This window comes from Crocuta crocuta, unplaced genomic scaffold (assembly GCF_008692635.1).
Source record: "Crocuta crocuta isolate KB4526 unplaced genomic scaffold, BGI_CrCroc_1.0 scaffold154, whole genome shotgun sequence".
Lineage (NCBI taxonomy): Eukaryota > Metazoa > Chordata > Mammalia > Carnivora > Hyaenidae > Crocuta > Crocuta crocuta.
The window spans coordinates 4,020,952-4,040,420 of NW_027530545.1; the positions used below are offsets into that span (position 1 = coordinate 4,020,952).

Here is a 19,469-nt window from a genome sequence, read left to right on the forward strand (position 1 = left end):
CAGACACCCCTAATTTTATTTTATTTTATTTTATTTTATTTTTTTAAATATTTTTATTTATTTCTAGGAGAGAGAGAGACAGCGTGAGCAGGGGAGGGTCAGAGAGAGAGGGAGACACAGACTCCGAAACAGGCTCCAGGCTCTGAGCTGGCAGTCAGCCCAGAGCCCGACGCGGGGCTCGAACCCACGAACCGCGAGATCATGACCTAAGCGAAAGTTGGACGCTCAACCGACTAAGCCACCCAGGCGCCCCACCCCTAATTTTATTTTAAGATCCCTCTAAGCCAAGGCAATTTGAAGCCACATATCACAGGCTCAATTCATTTTAGTTTTGTTGGACATGCATTTATGAGGTCAATTTTGTGTGCTGCATTTTGTGTTAGATTCTGAGGATATGAACATTGAGAACGCATAATTCCTCTCTTGAGGATGCTTACAGCCTGGGGTTCAGGTGGGATGGTGTTTGGGAACAAGATGGGGCAAGTTTTGAACTACTTGCCAGTTCTCATAAAATTTCTGTAAGACTAAACTGGAAAGCGTTATTCATTAGTCTGCAATTTTGTGGTGGTATTGCTTCTGGATAATTAGAAGTTTTGGTAGCTCTCATAAATTTATGCCTAAGTTCATTTGGTATGGAAATCTGAGATTGAGTGGTTTTATTATAAGTGAAGGATGCCTCTGAGTCTCATCCCTCAAACATCAGGGAACATCCATAAGTTCCAAATGAACTAAGTCCCCAGACTCAACAAGAAAGTGGTGAATTACTACCTCTCCCCTCACACCCCACTTTTTTGTTGGGTAATTGATACTATCCTGGAAGATTTGAAGGCATCTCTTAAGAACTTAAGAAAAGCCATAGTCAAGATATTTTTTAAATTAAAACAAATTTTAAGCTGCCCATTACCACTTAGTTTCCTGTCTTGTCAATTTCTGTATTTTCTATATTTTGTCTTTTTTTTTCCTCCTAGCAAAAATACAAAGAAGACTATGAAAATAAAATCAAAGGCAAATGGAGTGAGACACCTTGCTTTGAAATTGCAAACGCCAGAATGAATGCTGATAACATCAGCACAGTAAGTAGGAAAGAATAGCCAGATGTTCTGAGGTGGAAAGGGTGACCCCTTTCTTTTATGACTTCAGACCCCCAGCTGTGTGAAGTGCTACCAGAGCATTAAAGTCCAGGTAACTCATCTTGGGGGTAAGGTCTCTATAGAGTTTCTATCAGGAAAGAAATTCCCCTATCTTTCTTTACCTTTGAGAAATACTGCTTTGATCAGATTCCATTATTCATGCCTCAATTTTTATATGAACAATACAGTTTCAAAGTGAGTACAGGTTAAAGGGGCCCTTTTAAATTTGTTCTTCACCTGGGGAGCCCAAACAGTACATTTATGAAACTGATTAGTTTCTTCCCAGATTTTCTTCACTGAAAAACACTTTTTCTTTTCTCTTAAGTTCTCTGTCCGTGGCCTTTTAGAGCTCCTTCTTCCAGGCTGACTTTCAGCCTATTATAATTGCTCAAAACCTCTGTTAAGTTGCTAAATGTTTTTGTGATGGCACTGCATTCTCTCATTGTAACCTGACCTGGGTAAGCCAAGAGGAGCGAGGCTGTGTGTAATGTCTCCCACCAGCTCCTGTCTTCCCATGTGAAGCCTGTGCGCAGTCTGTACCCACAGCAGTTCTCCAGTATGTTTAATGTCTTACAGAGAAAATACCAGGAAGACTTCGAGAGTATGAAAGACCAGATCTACTTCATGCAGACTGAAACACCAGAGTACAAAGTGAATAAACAAGCTGGGGTGGCAGCTAGCAAGGTACGAGGGGATGCTCTCATTTGTCATGATGGTCTTAGTGTGGGTGAGTTCCTGTAACTCTTGGTTTTATATAAAATGGGGACAAGGGAGCATTCTTGGGGAACAACAAAAGAAATCTTCTGGGGCTATAATAGGGCTACCAATTTTTGAAAAACTTGCTGCATATGACCATTGGCAATACTCAGTTACCATCTTTAATATTTCATAAAGGACCTTTTGATATCTGCAAGTAGAAAGGCTATATTCTCAGATAGGAGAATTCTCCCAAGAAAAGACAACTGGCAACCTTATATGAGTATGGACACTCCCAAACTCACCATTACCATTATTTTTCTTATTTTCCTACTAATTGGTGAAAATCCAGTCACAGGCAAGATACACAAATTCATGGATATGCATATACTCTATAGAGTAGACTTTGGTCAGTAGGGTCCTTGGCATTCTAAAGCACTAGAAATAGCATAAACTTCAAAGCCAATCAGAATTGATTCAAACCCTGGCCTTGGCTCTCTGCTAGAGCAGTGAAAGCAGGAAGATGATATCACCTAGGAAGCTGTTTCAGGATTCAGGTGCAAAATAGTGATGTTTTGGATCAGGAGCGGGGTAAGGCAAGTGATGAGAAGTACTTTGAAAGTAGAGCTGACCTAGTTTGCTGTTGGGTTAGATGTGGGCTACGAGAGGAAAGTTTGGGTCTAACAAACCAGACAGATGGGATTTCCCTTTATCAACATGAAGAGTGTGGAAAGAGTGAATGATTATTTCTGGAGGGGAGACGTGAGCTCAGCTTTCAACATGTAAGATTGGAGATGCCTTTTAGATACCCAAGTGGAAATGTTCAGTGGGCTGTTGATTGTATGAGTGTGAGGTTCCTGGGGAGGTATCCAGAAGGATTCTATAAATTTGGGAGTCATCAGTAGATGGATAGTATTTAATGTCATAAGACTGGAGGCCATCAAGGGAGCAACTGTAGACCAAAAGCTCTAAGAACTGAACTCTGGAGTATCTCCATGTGAACACATCATCGAGGTGAGGTAAGAATAGAATCAGGAGAAAGGGAAAAGTGAGTGAAGAGTGATCAGTTGTGTCCAATGTTTCTAAAGTGGATTTACCAATGGGTGGTCTCTGGTGAACTTTACAAGAGCAATTTGCTTGAGTCTGCTTAGAGAGGGCTCATGCGTGGGTGAGAAGAGAGTGATAGAAGAGTGTAAGTATGCTCAAGTTTTTAAAAGTCTTTTCCTGAAAGGAAAAGAAGAAAATGGGGTAGTAGCTGATGAATATGTGGATGAAGAGGGGATTCTTTTAAGACAGGAGACAAAGATACCATGTTTCTATGCTGATGAAAAAAATCCAGGGTGGAGGGAAAATGTTGTGATGTCTGAGGAGGAAAGAGTGGCTGCAGTAATGCCCTTAAGTAGGTGAAAGGGGAAGCATTCTGGTGTTTAACAGGAGGGGTAACTTTGCCACAGGTCTTGACAATTCATCCATAAACAGGAGAAGAAGAGGCCACATATCCCAGATGCAGGTGGGAAGATAGGAGGGTGTGTGGAACTCCTTTTCTGGTTGTTTCCATTTCTTAATGAAGCACATAATTCTATCATATAGAAAGGTCATGTCTTTCACTCCTGTCTGTATGCCCTGGCAGTCTTCTATGTGTGCTACAGGGGGTGGCGCACTGTATTTCAGTTGTGTATCTCCTGCCTTTGGGTACCAAGCTGATTATGTGTGTTTTTTGAGGTTCTCAAATGTTAGTAGATTATCTAGGATTCTTTGACCGTTCCTATATTCTACAGTTATATTGCTGGAATAAATGGCTGGCACTGGGGATCAAGAAGTAGGATGTGTTTCTTGTTCTTTCTTTGGACATGCTCCTGACAGGGACTTTTGGGCCCTTGTTTAAAGCTTCTGCTAAAGCTGGAATTAAAGGAGCGAAGAGGAAGGGGCAGAAAGAAAAGGGAAGGTTGTCATCCATCATCCAGCCTCCAGCCCCTTCCTCCTCCTTCTGCATGTACATTAAATACACACATGCTCACATGCAGTCACTGATGAGACCTTAAAGGGTAGGTTGATGATGCTTGTGGCTTGCTTTCTTTAAAAATACATTGGCAGTTAGGCAGCTGGAAGCTAAGAGCTCAGTGAGGGTTGTTGAGCAGTAAGTGTCTGGGACATGATGCACTGTCCTTATTTGTATGGCTATCTCTTTCTGTCTTTGAGGGCAGGGACAGTGTGTTATTCTTCCTTGGCTCTGGCTCAGAGCCTATGGACGTTTTTGAATGAATACATGAACGAGAGGGAAGTTATCCTGGAAACTTATGCAGTTTCTGTGCTGCTGTTATGAGTTACTATGAGTATTTTGTTTGTGAAATGTCAAGCTGCCACTTTTCTAGAGAGAAAGCTGATTTGTGGAACTATGTCATAATATCCATAATAGAGACGAGCAAAAATAACTCAGAGTTACTTTATCACTTTATTTCACTCCTACAGGTAAAATACAAAGAAGACTATGAAAAGAATAAAGGAAAAGCAGATTATAATGTACTTCCTGCTTCAGAGAACCCACTGCTCAAACAGCTGAAGGCGGCAGGAGATGCCCTGAGTGATGTAAGTACATTCTTGTCAAAAAGTGTTTTTTAACCTTAGCTTCCAGGGAGGTGAAATTTCTCTCCTTCTGTAATGACTGAAATGAATATAACGTTGCAAAAACTTTAAGATTCTGGTGTACTGGTTTCCCAGGAACTGTTTAACCAGGAGAAGACATAAATGCCTCTGAGTATGGTGTTTGTCCTTTGTAGGGGTCATGTGGATTTTGTTCAATGGCACAGGAATCTTCATTTGCCTATAGGCCCCGATACTTAGATCTGAACAAAGAGTAGGCCATACATTATTTTGACACAGACAGAAGGAGGCTTTGAAAGGGGAGGAGAGAGAGAGAGATGAGGTAGTGTGTGAACCCTGCCCTTGCTTCAAGCATGCTGGGTGAAGACAGATGCCCCGTGTTTCACAGCTTTTTCCCTTCACTTCTACCATTTTCTGTGCAGATCTTGGCCCTAGAAACCATCATTTGCAGGCAACATGACTTGAAAGATGGCTCCCTAGGTCTTCACAGGAATTTCTACTTGTGGAAATAAAAGCCTAACCAATCCAGTTACATTTAAGATAGATTGGTTAAGTGAGAACTGGAATTAAGAGACTAACAGCCCAAAACCACTTTGACTAAACAAAGAGACTGAACATGTGATCAGTTGAGTTTTTCTTAGGGTTACACTGTATTAAGCTTTCCCAATATTTGAGGATTAAACATGCTTCTCTTTGCAGCTTAGTTATCTTTTCTTTGTCCCTTAAATTACGTCAGCACTATAGAGATGCATACATGTGATTGAGGAATGGGGTGAGGGGAGTGGCAGGTGAGAGGGTGTCAGTGGGTCTGTCCACATAGCTCTGTAGGGAAATTAATGCAAAGCCTGTCTCCTGGTTCCTAAATGAAGGTCATCGTTATCAAGCATATGAAAGCACAGGTCCAAATCTACTTTGTTGATAAAGAGAACAACATAAAAATAGAAAAACTGAATTGTACTATTTACAATTTCAAAACTCAGCATGAGAAAGTGACAATGGCCACTGTATCTGTGGCCTTTAAAATCCAACACTTGTGAGGCGCCTGTGTGGACCAGTCTGTTAAGCGTTTGACTTCAGCTCAGGTCATGATCTCACAGTTCGTGGGTTCAAGTCCTGCATCGGGCTCTGTGCTGACAGCTCAGAGCCTGGAGCCTGTCATCGGATTCTGCATCTCCCTCTCTCTCTGTTCCTCCCCTGCTCACATTCAGTCTCTCTCAAAAATAAATAAACATTTAAAAAAATTAAAAAACATATGTATATGTTAATATATACAGATAGTAATATATTATGTGTATAATAAGGAGGAAGAGTCTTTCTCAATGTATACTAAGCTTTTTCATGAAGATTTGTTAAAAAAAATCAGTGCTGCTCAGAATATTCCTCTCTGTTGTGGCACCATCAGTGAGGGATGCGTCTGTGAGTTGGGGAGAGAAGGAGGTAGCAGTTGCAAAATACACACAAACTCCACAGCTAAGGGCTTGGCCTCAGGCAGCATACTCCTTTCTTGATTTATTTATTTATTTATTTTTTTGGTGAATACTAAAAGCCCAAGCTTTACAGTAATTGCTAATAGAAGAAACTTACCATTCATGACACCCCAGTGTTTGATTATCAGTTTTTAAGACAGTTGACAGGCGATATTTTTTTTTCTGCTGCTTTTGTTTAGTGTTGGGAAATGCAAGTGGTATAATCAGTGTAGGAGTGACAGGAATCTATTTTAACTGATTTTTTTTTCCTTTGACAGAAACTATACAAGGAAAACTATGAAAAGACAAAGGCAAAGAGCATAAATTACTGCGAAACCCCCAAATTTCAACTTGATACAGTTCTGCAGAACTTCACTAGTGATGTAAGCAGTCGTGTGGTTACTTCCTGTGTTGAGAAAAGATCCATTATTCCCCCCCCACCCCCGATCAGTACATGAAACATGTTTTGTCTTTCAGACCAAGTACAAAGATTCCTACCTAAAGAATGTTTTGGGACATTATGTAGGCAGCTTTGAGGATCCATATTATACACACTGCATGAAAGTCACAGCTGAAAACAGCGATGTAAGTTCTAAGATAATTGTTTAGCTTTCCAACAAACACATTTTGAGGGCATGCATAAAATGGTTGCATCCTTATGTCTGATTTCTTTTCCTCATAGAAAAACTACAAAGCAGAATATGAAGAAGACAGAGGCAAATGCTTCTTCCCCCAGACCATAACTCAAGAATATGAAGCAATCAAGAAACTAGATCAGTGTAAAGATGTAAGTCTATAGTATGAACTTGGATCATCCTGACCCCCATAGCATCTAGTGGTCTAGAGATGTTTAAAATGTTAACACTTTTCAAATACATGCAGGCAAGGAAATTGTAAGAAACAATTTAATTTGTTTGGTAACTGTTTTCCCCTGTGGTTACCAATACATTTCAGGAGCTAATTCTAGTTCATTTTCCCAGAGAAGAATTATCAGAAATCTGAAGAATGAAAGTTTCTTGTATAGTGTGAAAGCAGCTCTCAAAGACACTGCAGTCTAATTAGAAAAGAGCCATGTGTTTTATTAACTACAAGTTTCTTTTGTTTGGGGCAGTGGGTTCTGCTTGCTTCGGCTATAGGCCAACTTGGATTTGACTGCTACAACAATTCCTTTTCTCCTCTGCAGCACACCTACAAAGTCCATCCAGATAAGACAAAATTCACTCAAGTCACTGACTCTCCTGTTCTGGTGCAAGCCCAAGTTAATTCCAAACAACTGAGTGATGTAAGTTCCTCTAAATATGCAGGAAATCCAATTATGAGGGATAACGTATCACAACTCCATATATAAAATCCAGTGATTTGTCACATTTCCAAAAAAAAAAAAAAAGCTATGTCAGTTTTAGCAAATTTAACTTGTGTGTATTTGTAATCACCTAAAATATTTCCTTATTTAGTTGCCTTGCATCTTCTTGGGTGGATAACAATTACAGTGAAATGGTTCTATAAAGGAAACTAATGTAGCTTACCACACTAGAAAGACCATGAGTTTTAAGTCAGACAAAACTGGGTTCAAATCCCACCTCTGTCATTTATGACCTGGCATCACAAGCAAATTGTTTAACTTCTGTTTGGCTCCTATTTCCCTTTTATAATCTGTGGTTGTTTTGAAGAGTAAATGAAAGGAGATATGTGCATAGTAAATACCCTGGCCCAGAGCAGATACTCAATACAGGGGATTTCCCTCCCTCCAGTAAGTTTTTGGAAAATGGAGTCTTTGAGATAAGTTTTATCACATGTTTTAAGTATGAACCCCCAGGGTTGTGTTGAATTAAAACAGTAAAAGTAACCCCAGTAGATTTATGGCCAGAAATAGTCTTCACATAAGAGTATTAAACTATAATGGATGTGAGGGATGTAAATTCTCCAGAAAGTGAGCACTAACAATAAAAAGAAAGAAAGGGCTGTGAGTCTCAGAGTCTANGGACAGTCCTACCGCGGTAACCAATGTAATATCAGCCTTCATGTGTTGAGCACACAGGTGGTCAATGGAGGCCTACCCTAGCTCTGGACTTCTTTCTTGATCTTAACAACATTGTCAGTTGTTATTTAACAAAACATACTTCATGTTTTTATTTTATGAAATGTACCACACAAAAGTTTTGTATTTTGGAACAATTCTTCTTCAGAACTAATTGTATTCCTTATTGTCTGCCTGCTGTCTGTCTGTCTGTCTCTCTCTCTCCCTTTCCCTCTCTCTCTCTCTCTCTCTCAGCTGAACTACAAAGCAAAACATGAAAGCGAAAAGTTCAAGTGCCACATACCTCCAGATACTCCTGCCTTCATCCAACACAAAGTCAATGCCTATAACCTGAGTGATGTAAGTTCCTATGTGCTGTGCTATGGGATATCCTGACAACCAGTGTTTTTATTTCTGGATTGCTTCCCTGAATAAACATTTCAATGTTAAAGATGGGAAGAATATTTAACATTTGTATCCTGTTCCTTTGCCTCTGCCCACATATCTTTGAATTCATCTTATAAATGCGGGTAGCAATGTTTTAAGTAGCTTTGTACAATTAGACGATGTGTTTCAATCAACCCTCAAAATGCCACCACTCATGTATGTTTAGTTGCAAATGATAATGTTAGATCTTTTAGCCATATATTCTTTATACTACACTATAACTGGTTTTTATCCAAGACCTAATTTTTTAGATATAATGTCATTTTATTTATTCTTCAGATGTATAATGTCCCTAATTTTACACAGATGGTGCTTATTCCTACACGTAAGGGAACTTGCACTAAGATATAGGGTATTCAAAAGGCATAAGGCCAGGTGTCCATTACTATTTTTCATTTTCAAAACTTAATTTTATAGAAAAGTCAAATTCTTCTTGGAGGGGAGATCTCAATTTCTTAAACAATTCGATAAGTAAGTACTAAGATTATCCAGCATCAATGAGTATTGTAATGATTCAGGAAATAATCTTTTCGGAGGACTTTCAGATCAAATGAAAGTGTTATCTTTAGATCATAAAAAGTAAATTAACTATAGAATATTTGTGCCACTCTGTGAAATACTCCATGTTAGGAATCAAATATTAGTATAGTAATTAGACATAGATTAATTTGATGAAAGATTCTAATAGAGAGTAGAGAATCTTGATCTTGGAAAATTTGAAGCTTTACTTTGAGGAGAAATACCTAAAATCGCGATTTTCTGAACAATGAAAATGATCCACTTATTCCATTCATATTTAGAGTATTGAGATATTCCTTGGTCTTTAAAGTACGATAACATGCATATCATTTTTACCAGTTCCTTTGATAAATTTTTTCTGTGCAGAATATCTATAAGCATGACTGGGAGAAGAGCAAAGCAAAGAAATTTGACATTAAAGTGGACGCCATTCCCCTGCTGGCAGCCAAAGCCAACAGCCGGATTGCCAGCGATGTGAGTATGGCCTGGGCACCTGGGCAGGGCACCCTCAGTGACGTTTCCTGATGGATGGGCTCTGGCATGTGTGATGTCTTTACAGGTGATGTACAAGAAAGACTATGAGAAAAGCAAAGGGAAGATGATTGGAGCCCTCAGCATTAATGATGATCCCAAGATGCTGCACTCTTTGAAAACAGCCAAAAACCAGAGTGATGTGAGTGTGTTTGTGAATCACCTTTATTTTCAGATGTGGTTGAACTTTTTAATATAACTTTGGATGTGATGTTAGCCCAAGTAAATCTCAGATTCAGGATGACAAGTCAAACACGAAAACCCAGTGGCAAAAGATGATCAAGCTCTTCATTCTGTACTTTGAGATACTGGTGAATATTGTAAATGTTTCCTTAATCTCTTTAATGCCCTATTTTCTTAAGGGGAAAAGATACTAGCAATAGCATTTTCTTTACTGTTTTTTGAGAAATGGGCTTAATATCTCAGTATGTATGAATACATATTTATTCCATGTCATGATCCGATCTAAGATACTTTGCAAAAATACGTACAGAAAAAAATAAAGGCAAGAAGTGGGAAAATCAGGCTAAAGACAAAGTAGGAAAACTAGATGAAGCATAACCTAAAGAACAAAGTATTTATTTTACAAATTTTATAAAATATTGATCTCATTTTAAAGACTAAAATACCCAAAATAAAATAGAACTCTTTATAAAAATTGCTTCTCTAATTCATGGCATTAAGGAAATACTCCCTATTCTGTATCATTATAAATATTCTTGTTTTCATTGAGTATATTTTTGGATTTCTATATGGGAGAATTAAGGAGAATGTGTAGAAATACATGCCACCTACACAAAATGGAAAAACTATCTTTTCGTGCATTATACTATAAAGAAAAATATTAGATCTTGATGAGAAAATCCAACTTCCAAAGGTAGTGTAAAATGTGTTTTCATCATGTGCTGAACTGAATACTTTTCCAAAACTGTGCCTAAGTATCTAAGGCCCACCTTCTACTTTTTACCTAATTTTTCACTATTTAAAAAATTCACTTTCCTTCAAACACATTCAAATGGAAAGAATTATTTTAAGACAAAATGTTGCTTAGAGAGCAGCATTGGTATATTCTGGTTTATTCTGGCTGAGAAATGGGTTAGGATAAATAACATAAGTATATATATGGTTATTAGCGGCCTAGATTATACAAGACATGAGCCTCTACCATATTCACTCTGCTTCTTTTGCTTTGTGGAAAATAAATGCTGAAAAAATGCAAAATTGATCTTTTTGGTTAAGTATAGCAATGATAAGAATGGCTTTTATACCATGATATATATATATTTTTCTCTTTGTTTGATTTTCTTTTTCCTTTGACAGAGATTATACAAAGAAAACTATGAGAAGACAAAAGCAAAGAGCATGAACTACTGTGAGACCCCCAAATATCAACTTGACACTCTGCTGAAGAACTTCAGTGAGGTTCGAAAGGCCATGGTTACCCCTGGGGTTTCAGGGCTTTCCTGCCGTTTGACAAATAGCATATATAATTGACATATTTGTCAATATGTTTTCTCTTTCAGGCTAAGTACAAAGATTCATATGTGCAGAATATTTTGGGACATTATGTAGGCAGCGTCGAGGACCCATATCAGATACACTGCAGGAAAGTTTCAGCACAAAACAGTGACGTAAGTTGACGACAAATATCCATGCTTCTCAGTGATATTATTTGGGAGCAATAATAATCATGATCTATTTTTGTTCCTTCTTATTATAGAAAAATTACAAAGCAGAATATGAAGAAGATAAAGGGAAATGCTATTTCCCTCAGACAATAACGCAAGAATATGAAGCAATTAAGAAGCTAGACCAGTGCAAAGATGTAAGTCAGTTGTCGTGAATTCTTAAAATTGGGTTTGGGATTCTTGTGCCATCTAGTGGTAATTTTAGCAGGAGTCAATGCTAACATCTAGTGATTAGCAGGAGATGTTAAATTTTAAACTTTGAGTGGAATTGGAGAACACAAAAATTACTGTGAAGAAAACTGTTTGTTACAAAAAGAGCTTGGGGTTTTAGAACTATTCATTTCCACTAGTTTATATACACATGGTTTGGGAAGAAAGGGAAAATAGGGAGATATGTGAGACATAAGTGTTCATTCATTTAACAAGTTTACATGAGGAACCAGCTTGTGTCAGACACTGTCCTTGGTCCTGGGAAAGAAGAAAGGACAAGGTGGGCTGCGTGCATTGGGGAGCGTGCATTTTAGATGAAGAGGCCGAAAATAAAGAACACAGAAACTTATGAAAGATATCAGACAATGATATCAGAGAAAATATCAGACATGATAGAATGATGCTATAGAGTTAAAATATGATATGGGGGAGAGAGACTGGATGGGCACCATAGACTAGGTGCTCAAGGAAGATCTAAGGCAGGAACGTGCCGCCATGCCAAAATCGAGGTGAAAGCAACTGGAAGGACAGCGTAAGGAAAAAACAGCTTGGTACTTACAGAATTGAAAGCATGAGGTAGCTGAAGTGTACTGGAGAGAGAGACAGTAGGAAGAGGTGAAATGGTAGGAGATGAAGGGAGGGGGTGGATTCTGTAAGGTTTATCCACCAAGGCACAATTTAGATCAAAGCAAGTCCACTGGAGAGCCTTTGGAAGGCTTCAGCAGGAGGAAGATTAGTCTGGTTGCTGAACTGCAGCAGGGAGATCAGTTTAGAGGCAACTTGAAGAGAGCTAGAGAAATGAGAACATACCAACCAAGTTTTCAGGAAATAAACTCTCTGACTGGAAACTTTTTATATGTTAGTGGGTATATGAACAAGAATATAAAGATACATTATGAAATTTCATTGAAGAACATCTTTTCCTAGCATACGTACAAAGTTCATCCAGATAAGACCAAATTCACGGCTGTCACTGATACTCCCGTACTGCTGCAAGCCCAGCTCAACACGAAACAGCTTAGCGACGTGAGTGCTCTGTTTGTGCAAGTGCGAGTGACCTAGAATGCTGTGTTTATGTGAAATAGAAGCATTTTCCTGCTTAATCTTCATGGGCTCATCTATCATCCCAACAGTGTCATTTTTCAAGATTGGTTTAATAAAATGCAAATGAAGCTGCCAGATTGAATTGTAGCCTCAGGAAAGATGGTGTTAGATGAAAATAAAAGTAATGAATATTTCTTCCATAAGTCACCAATTTTTACTGGGGAATTTGCTCATTAAGATGTGTCACACACCCAAAATAATGTAGACTAAGGCTTGATAGCAACTTAAAAAACAACAAGAGCATTTATCTGTGTAGATAAAGGCAAACATTTCCCGTTTTGAGTTTGCTAACGAAGACTTTATAAGAAGGCAAAAAGCACAGAAACAAGAAAGACATCAGGCAGTAATAAGAAAACTAACATAGGGTCTTGAGACAGAATTCAAACAGTCATGTGAGAGGGGGTGAGTGAGGGGACACTTCAGATTGGGTGGTCAAGGAAGATCTAAAGCAGAACGGTCCAGCCATGTGAAGAACAGTGCAAGAACAGCAGTGCTTCCCAAACATTCACTTTCACGTGATCACCCAGTGTCCCTGCAACAGTATTCTGATTCAGTAGGTCGGGAGGGATATGCTGACTCTCTAACAGGCTTCTAGGTGGTGCTGATGCTGCTGTTGGTAGACCACACTTTGAGTAGCAGATCATAGAATTCAATACATTCTGAGTGTTCGTGTCCTGAAGGCACAGCCTAAAGGTTTAGATCAGACAATGAGTTTCCCATACATACGTTGGGATAGATAGCATTTACAAAATGACAATGCAAACTAGATTCCACCACAGTCCTGAAAGAGGGAGTGAGGGTCTAGGCTCTGTAATGGCCTTTGACTGGATGGACTACCTCCTTGAGGCATTTTTCTGAAAAAGGGAAGGAATACTTAGTTGTGTGTGTGTGTGTGTGTGTGTGTGTGTGTGTGTACACACACTCTTCTACATGCACTCAAGGAAATTCTGATCCTGAACTGCTTGGATATCTTCTACTGTTTTCTAGCTGAATTACAAAGCAAAGCATGAAAGTGAGAAATTCAAGTGCAATGTACNCGCATTTTTCTGAAAAAGGGAAGGAATACTTAGTTTTGTGTGTGTGTGTGTGTGTGTGTGTGTGTGTGTGTACACACACTCTTCTACATGCACTCAAGGAAATTCTGATCCTGAACTGCTTGGATATCTTCTACTGTTTTCTAGCTGAATTACAAAGCAAAGCATGAAAGTGAGAAATTCAAGTGCAATGTACCAGCAGATGCTCCACAGTTTATCCAACACAGAGTCAATGCCTATAACTTGAGCGACGTAAGTACCAAAGCCACAGAAATCTATCATTGCGTGTATTTGCAAAGAGGAGATGTATTGGGTGTTTTAGAAGACCAGATTAGGAGTTCTGCAACTAACCAACTATGGAGATTGTTTCCATAGTGTGAGTGGAACTTTTAAGGCCTAAATGGTCAGAAGGCACTTACTTAGCTATCCTTTTTTATTTTCCACATTCTCCGTTACCATCAGAAACATCCTCTGAATTACCTCCCCCCACCCCGCTAATCTCTAGAGTTTTGTAAGATCTCTCCTGTAAAAGTTGCATTTCACCTTCTCAAAATGTTTGTCATTTTACATTGTCCTTTATACATCAGGGCAGCAGAGTCTTTAGAAAGTTCACAGAATGTTAAAGAGTATAGGAGAGAAGCTGGATGACAGATTAATGAATAATTATACTATCATTTGGCAAATAGGATATTTGTAGGTGAAATAAGTCTATATATATACATTTTCAAACTATTTCTTTTACTGTATGAATCTGTGTTAGATGTTGTTTTTACAATTCCTCTGCTGAAATTTTTCTGTGCAGAATATCTATAAGCATGACTGGGAGAAGAGCAAAGCAAAGAAATTTGACATTAAAGTGGACGCCATTCCCCTGCTGGCAGCCAAAGCCAACAGCCGGATTGCCAGCGATGTGAGTATGGCCTGGGCACCTGGGCAGGGCACCCTCAGTGACGTTTCCTGATGGATGGGCTCTGGCATGTGTGATGTCTTTACAGGTGATGTACAAGAAAGACTATGAGAAAAGCAAAGGGAAGATGATTGGAGCCCTCAGCATTAATGATGATCCCAAGATGCTGCACTCTTTGAAAACGGCCAAAAACCAGAGTGAGGTGAGTGTCTTTGTAAATATGTCTTATTTTCAAAATGGCATCTCTGTTAACATGCCAAAGGGTGGTAGCATGTAAAAGGATTCCATATCCAGGGGCACCTGGGAGGCTCAGTCAGTTTGAGCATCCAGTGTAGGCTCAGATCATGATTCGTGGTTTGTGGGTTCAAGCCCCATATTGGGCTCGGTGCTGACAGCTCGAAGCCTGGAGCCAGCTTCTGATTCAATGTCTCTCTCTCTTTCTCAAAAATAAACAAACATTAAAAAAAAAAATTTTTTTTAAAAAGGATTCCATATCCATGGGCTCTGCCATGTTCACAACAAGTTGCTGAGGAGAAATTTTGGAAGCAGAATAATTTCCCAGATTCTTGTACCTCTCAGTGTTTAAGGAGAGAAATTACTGATTTATACTTGATGTCCATTAGACTTTGAAAAGTGTATGCTTTAATATTTAATAGAATATTAATTTTAATTCTCAAAACATTTTGGAAAAATTGCTAAATATTTTCATATTTTCTCCTGATTGAAAAAGAACCTTTAAAATGATGGTTTTAAAACTGTCTATATATTGGAAGAAAATCATGTGTCACAGATAAAAATCTTATTAACTATTGTTCTTTATTAACTTTAGTAATTAGTACTGGCATAGGTTCAGGAAAAATAATCCATTGATTATAGGCCCCTCTGAGAATCTGATAAAAGTCTTGGACCATCCATCTAGAAAGACGAACTTTTTCTTCATGCCTTCTGTCTGAGTTTCAGAGAATTGATGAATTCCCTAAGGCTTCCCTATGGTCCAACTCTTATCTTTTGATTAAAATCCTACTGTAGAGAATAAAACCTCTATTGCAAATTGCAGTGTATACTGTTGAAAAAACATTCAGAGAATTCCTTAAGAGTGGTTAAGAATGTTCAAAATAGCTTGCAAATATTATTTTTCTTAAATAGGAGGATGCTTGTATCATTTACTTTCATTTCAAACATGTGTTCATATAATGATCTATAAATACCTTTCTTTAAATCATTTTGCATTTTCCATACAGTCACATAGCATTTTAAACCATCATATTCAGTAATAACTTTCTCTAATAACTTCACATTGAATTATGTTAGTATACAGTACTCACATACATAATACTGTGCTTTTCACTAGATCCTTATCCCTTCTCAGCTCAAAAGGTTATAGCTTTCTGTTGACAGTGCATATATGTTTATCTTTAGTTCTTCATCCTATCCCAGAACCCATTAGAACACTAAGCACAAAGTAACTGTTCAGTAAATACTTGTTAATTGACACTGGCAACCAAAAGAGATAGTCAGTGATGAATCATTCTCACAGAATATCCAGGCTAAATGCTAAGCTGCAGGTACAGAATGTGCATAGCTTTTTAAAGAGAATCTTTTAAAGTTATTTGGACTTTTGACAGCATTTTATACACGCAGATATGTGTGAACTCGTATGAGCATGAACAAAAGAGTCAAAACCATTCAGTCAGAAACACTAATGCTGTTGCCACATTGCTTTACCAGTTTTTCAGTGTCCATGCATACTGTCAGAAAATTTCCATGTTTTATTTTTATAAACCAAAGTCTAGGTTTTATAATTAAGTGCTAAGTTTGTTCAGTGAGAGTAACTGCTCACAAAATATTTAGAAAGAAGATCATATTCCCTAAGAAAGCTAAAAGATCAAGTCATTTGCAAAAGGAATTTCTACAGAAGATTTGTAAGGCATAGATTACATTTACTATCCTAGGTCACTGTCTTTAATGCTTACATGATTATGGAGAGATATAATGGATTTAGATTTTTCCTAGAGGCACCGGGTCAGAATTTTTCTCTCTGTTAAGGCAATTGGTGAGTGGACACGATGAAGCTGGGACTTTGACCTAATTAGCACCCTGTCTAATATTCCAGAAAACCAGCCAATGGAAGTGCCTTCTGAGGCCCAGTCAAGACATTTGGTTTATGAGAACACTGTAATAAGTGCCAAGGTTACTTTCATGGCTCAGTTTCACAAACTTTTCTCCTTTGAGGTCTTATTACTGCTGCAATCTGAAGCTTCTTTTAAATTGTTACCAATATTAAACTTGGTATGAAAAACCTTTGGGATTCTCAGTGGAGCTTATCATAGTCAGGTTGAAAACTCAATAACCATTTAAATATGATGTTAAGAAAGCCAAGTAGTCAAGTGTAAAGCTCTATTCATGAAGTAGTCATTTTATATAATCAGAAGAATGAAATGATTGTCATAAAATTGTCATCAATTAAAAAATATTTCCTTATTGGAAAACAATTCAAAGATTAGATTGCTTTGGTAAAAATAATGCTTGTTAAAAGTCCTTGAAAAACCCTGTTTTAAATAAAATAATACCTGGCTGGAGCAGAAGTTGTGGGCCACTCCTAATGTCTGACATTGCTCTTTGATCTAAAAAGAGATTTGAGAAAATCTGTCCATGTATGATTTTGTGTGTGTGTTGAGGGGGGAGGGAAGCATTCAGTAACGTGTAACATATAAACAAATTATAAGAAAATAGAAATACTCAGTTTGAATGCGTTTCTCTAACTCATGTCTGTTGTTTATGGAGATTTCTGTGCTTTTCTGGAACTCCATTGAGGATTTGTGGTAATAAATGGAAATTTCCTATTCATAGCGTGAATATCGTAAAGACTACGAGAAGTCAAAAACCATCTACACTGCACCTCTTGATATGCTCCAAGTCACTCAAGCTAAAAAATCTCAGGAAATTGCCAGTGATGTGGACTATAAGCACATCTTACACAATTATAGCTACCCACCCGATAGCATCAATGTGGATCTCGCCAAGAAGGCTTATGCGCTACAGAGTGATGTGAGTAGTCCGATTTTCTCTATTCCCTCTTTCTAAGGTGGAAACTGAAGTAATCTTTAAGTGGAGTCATGTTCTTGACAATTCTCAGAAGTGTCTGTCTGCATTGTCTTCTGTATGTAGCAAGTATGTAGTTGGAAAATGACTCTTGTGGTTCTATAAGAGCATGCCCTTCAGAGTTAGAGAGACGTGGCTCTAGCATGAACCCATCACTATATCCCTTTCTTATAAACCTGGAATCAAATAAATGTTTTGAGAATTTGAATTCATGTGAAATACTTAGCTTAGTGTCAGGCCCTGGTGAATTCTCAGTAAACATTCACTGTTGTTATCATCACCATTTTCACAATCATCTCCTTCATTATTATCAATAATTTCTTGTCTACTTTCTGTTTCTATGAGCTGGACTACTCAGTAGACCTCATACACGTAGAGTCATTTGGTATTTGCCTTTTTGTTACTGGCTTCTTTGACTTAATGTAATGTCCTCAAGGTTCATTCATGTTGCAGCATGTGTCAGAATATCCTTCCTTCTTGAGGTTGAGTAATGATCCATTATATGTATATACCATGTTTTATTTATCCATTCATCCATCAGTGGACATTTGGGTTGCTTCCACCTTTTGGCCATTGTGAATAATGCTTCTATGAATGTTGGTGACAAATACTTATTTGAGACCCTGCTCTAAATTCTTTTGAGTATATATTCAGATATGGAGTTGCTAGGCCACCTGGTAATTCTATTTTTAATTTTTTGAGGAATCACCCTACTCTTGTACAGCAACTGTACAATTTGCAGTTCTCATCACTAACAATCTCTATGCATTATTATCTAGTTCTTTAATTTTGCTAAGTTTCTTTCTCATAAGCAGAAAACAAATAGTTCTTGATATTTTTAATTCCAATTAAAAGGCCCACACTAAACAACAATTTGAATTTTGTATCTAGAATGTGAGTTTTAGGTACCTCCTATAGCCAGACAATAAGAGTGGCCTTTTATTTTAATAACATCAAGTAACTGTCCCCAAAATAGGAACAATTCCAAGTGATAATGACCTTCCATAAGCAAATTGAGTGTGACCACCTTAACGTACATGTTACAAACACTCCTAAGCTAACCATTACATATGAAGGGCAATGTATACAAACATAGTGCAAATTAACTATTATCAAATCTTATCTAATCAGAAAATGAGCAAAATTATCCATCTTCGATGTGGCCTTCAGTCCTAACTTGATTTAGAGTTCTAGGGAACAAACATCTCACATTTGATTATCTAAATATAACAATTTTATTTATTCTTTGAAATACAGCTTTCAAGGTAGCATTTGTCCAGATTGGAACTTGAGTTCCACATACTTCCCTTCAGTTGAAAATAGATGTAATGGAATGTATGCCAGCTAGAAGAGCAGTGATAACCTAAGGGCTGTTAAAATCTCTCACCGGGGCGCCTGGGTGGCTCAGGCGGTTAAGGGTCCGATTTCGGCTCAGGTCATGATCTCGCAGTCCGTAGGTTCGAGCCCCATGTCAGGCTCTGTGCTGACAGCTAGCTCAGAGCCTGAAGCTGCTTCCGATTCTGTGTCTCCCTCTCTCTCTGACCCTCCCCTGCTCATGCTCGGTCTCTCAGAAATAAACGTTAAAAACATTAAAAAACATTAAAAAAAAATCTCTCACCAAGGAAATATTTAAAATGACCTTAACATATGGTGGAAGGAAGCTGGTCAGAAACCCTAAAAATACCATTCTGGGTAAAATGTTAATGATTTTATGAGTAAGGATGATGCTGAACAAAGAACAATAACCTCTCCGTTGGTGTTGTAGGTTGAATACAAAGCCGACTACAACAGCTGGATGAAAGGCTGTGGCTGGGTACCTTTCGGGTCCTTGGAAATGGAAAAGGTGAAGAGAGCTTCAGACATCCTGAATGAGGTAAAGCCGTCCTGTGTGCCACAGACAGAGTTGGGAATGTGCTATGTTAAAACCCCCAAAACTGTGGAAGCACCTTCTTTACTGCTTTATTCTCTAGTAATGATTGCTGAGATTAAAAACAAAACCACATGCATGAATTATCCA

General features: G+C 38.1%; 1 protein-coding gene across 1 annotated transcript in view; it reads left to right on the forward strand.

The window, feature by feature from the left end:
• NEB (nebulin) overlaps positions 1-19,469 on the forward strand; it is a 208,494-nt gene that overhangs the window by 21,539 nt on the left and 167,486 nt on the right. Inside the window, exons 9-27 of the mRNA XM_077767832.1 lie at positions 969-1,073; positions 1,707-1,814; positions 4,296-4,412; positions 6,172-6,276; positions 6,371-6,478; positions 6,576-6,680; positions 7,077-7,175; positions 8,166-8,270; positions 9,243-9,350; positions 9,436-9,549; positions 10,728-10,829; positions 10,931-11,038; positions 11,128-11,232; positions 12,233-12,331; positions 13,591-13,695; positions 14,246-14,353; positions 14,439-14,552; positions 17,201-17,398; positions 19,218-19,325. Coding sequence (XP_077623958.1) covers positions 969-1,073; positions 1,707-1,814; positions 4,296-4,412; positions 6,172-6,276; positions 6,371-6,478; positions 6,576-6,680; positions 7,077-7,175; positions 8,166-8,270; positions 9,243-9,350; positions 9,436-9,549; positions 10,728-10,829; positions 10,931-11,038; positions 11,128-11,232; positions 12,233-12,331; positions 13,591-13,695; positions 14,246-14,353; positions 14,439-14,552; positions 17,201-17,398; positions 19,218-19,325 — 2,121 coding nt within the window. The remainder of the gene's footprint in view (positions 1-968; positions 1,074-1,706; positions 1,815-4,295; positions 4,413-6,171; positions 6,277-6,370; positions 6,479-6,575; positions 6,681-7,076; positions 7,176-8,165; positions 8,271-9,242; positions 9,351-9,435; positions 9,550-10,727; positions 10,830-10,930; positions 11,039-11,127; positions 11,233-12,232; positions 12,332-13,590; positions 13,696-14,245; positions 14,354-14,438; positions 14,553-17,200; positions 17,399-19,217; positions 19,326-19,469) is intronic.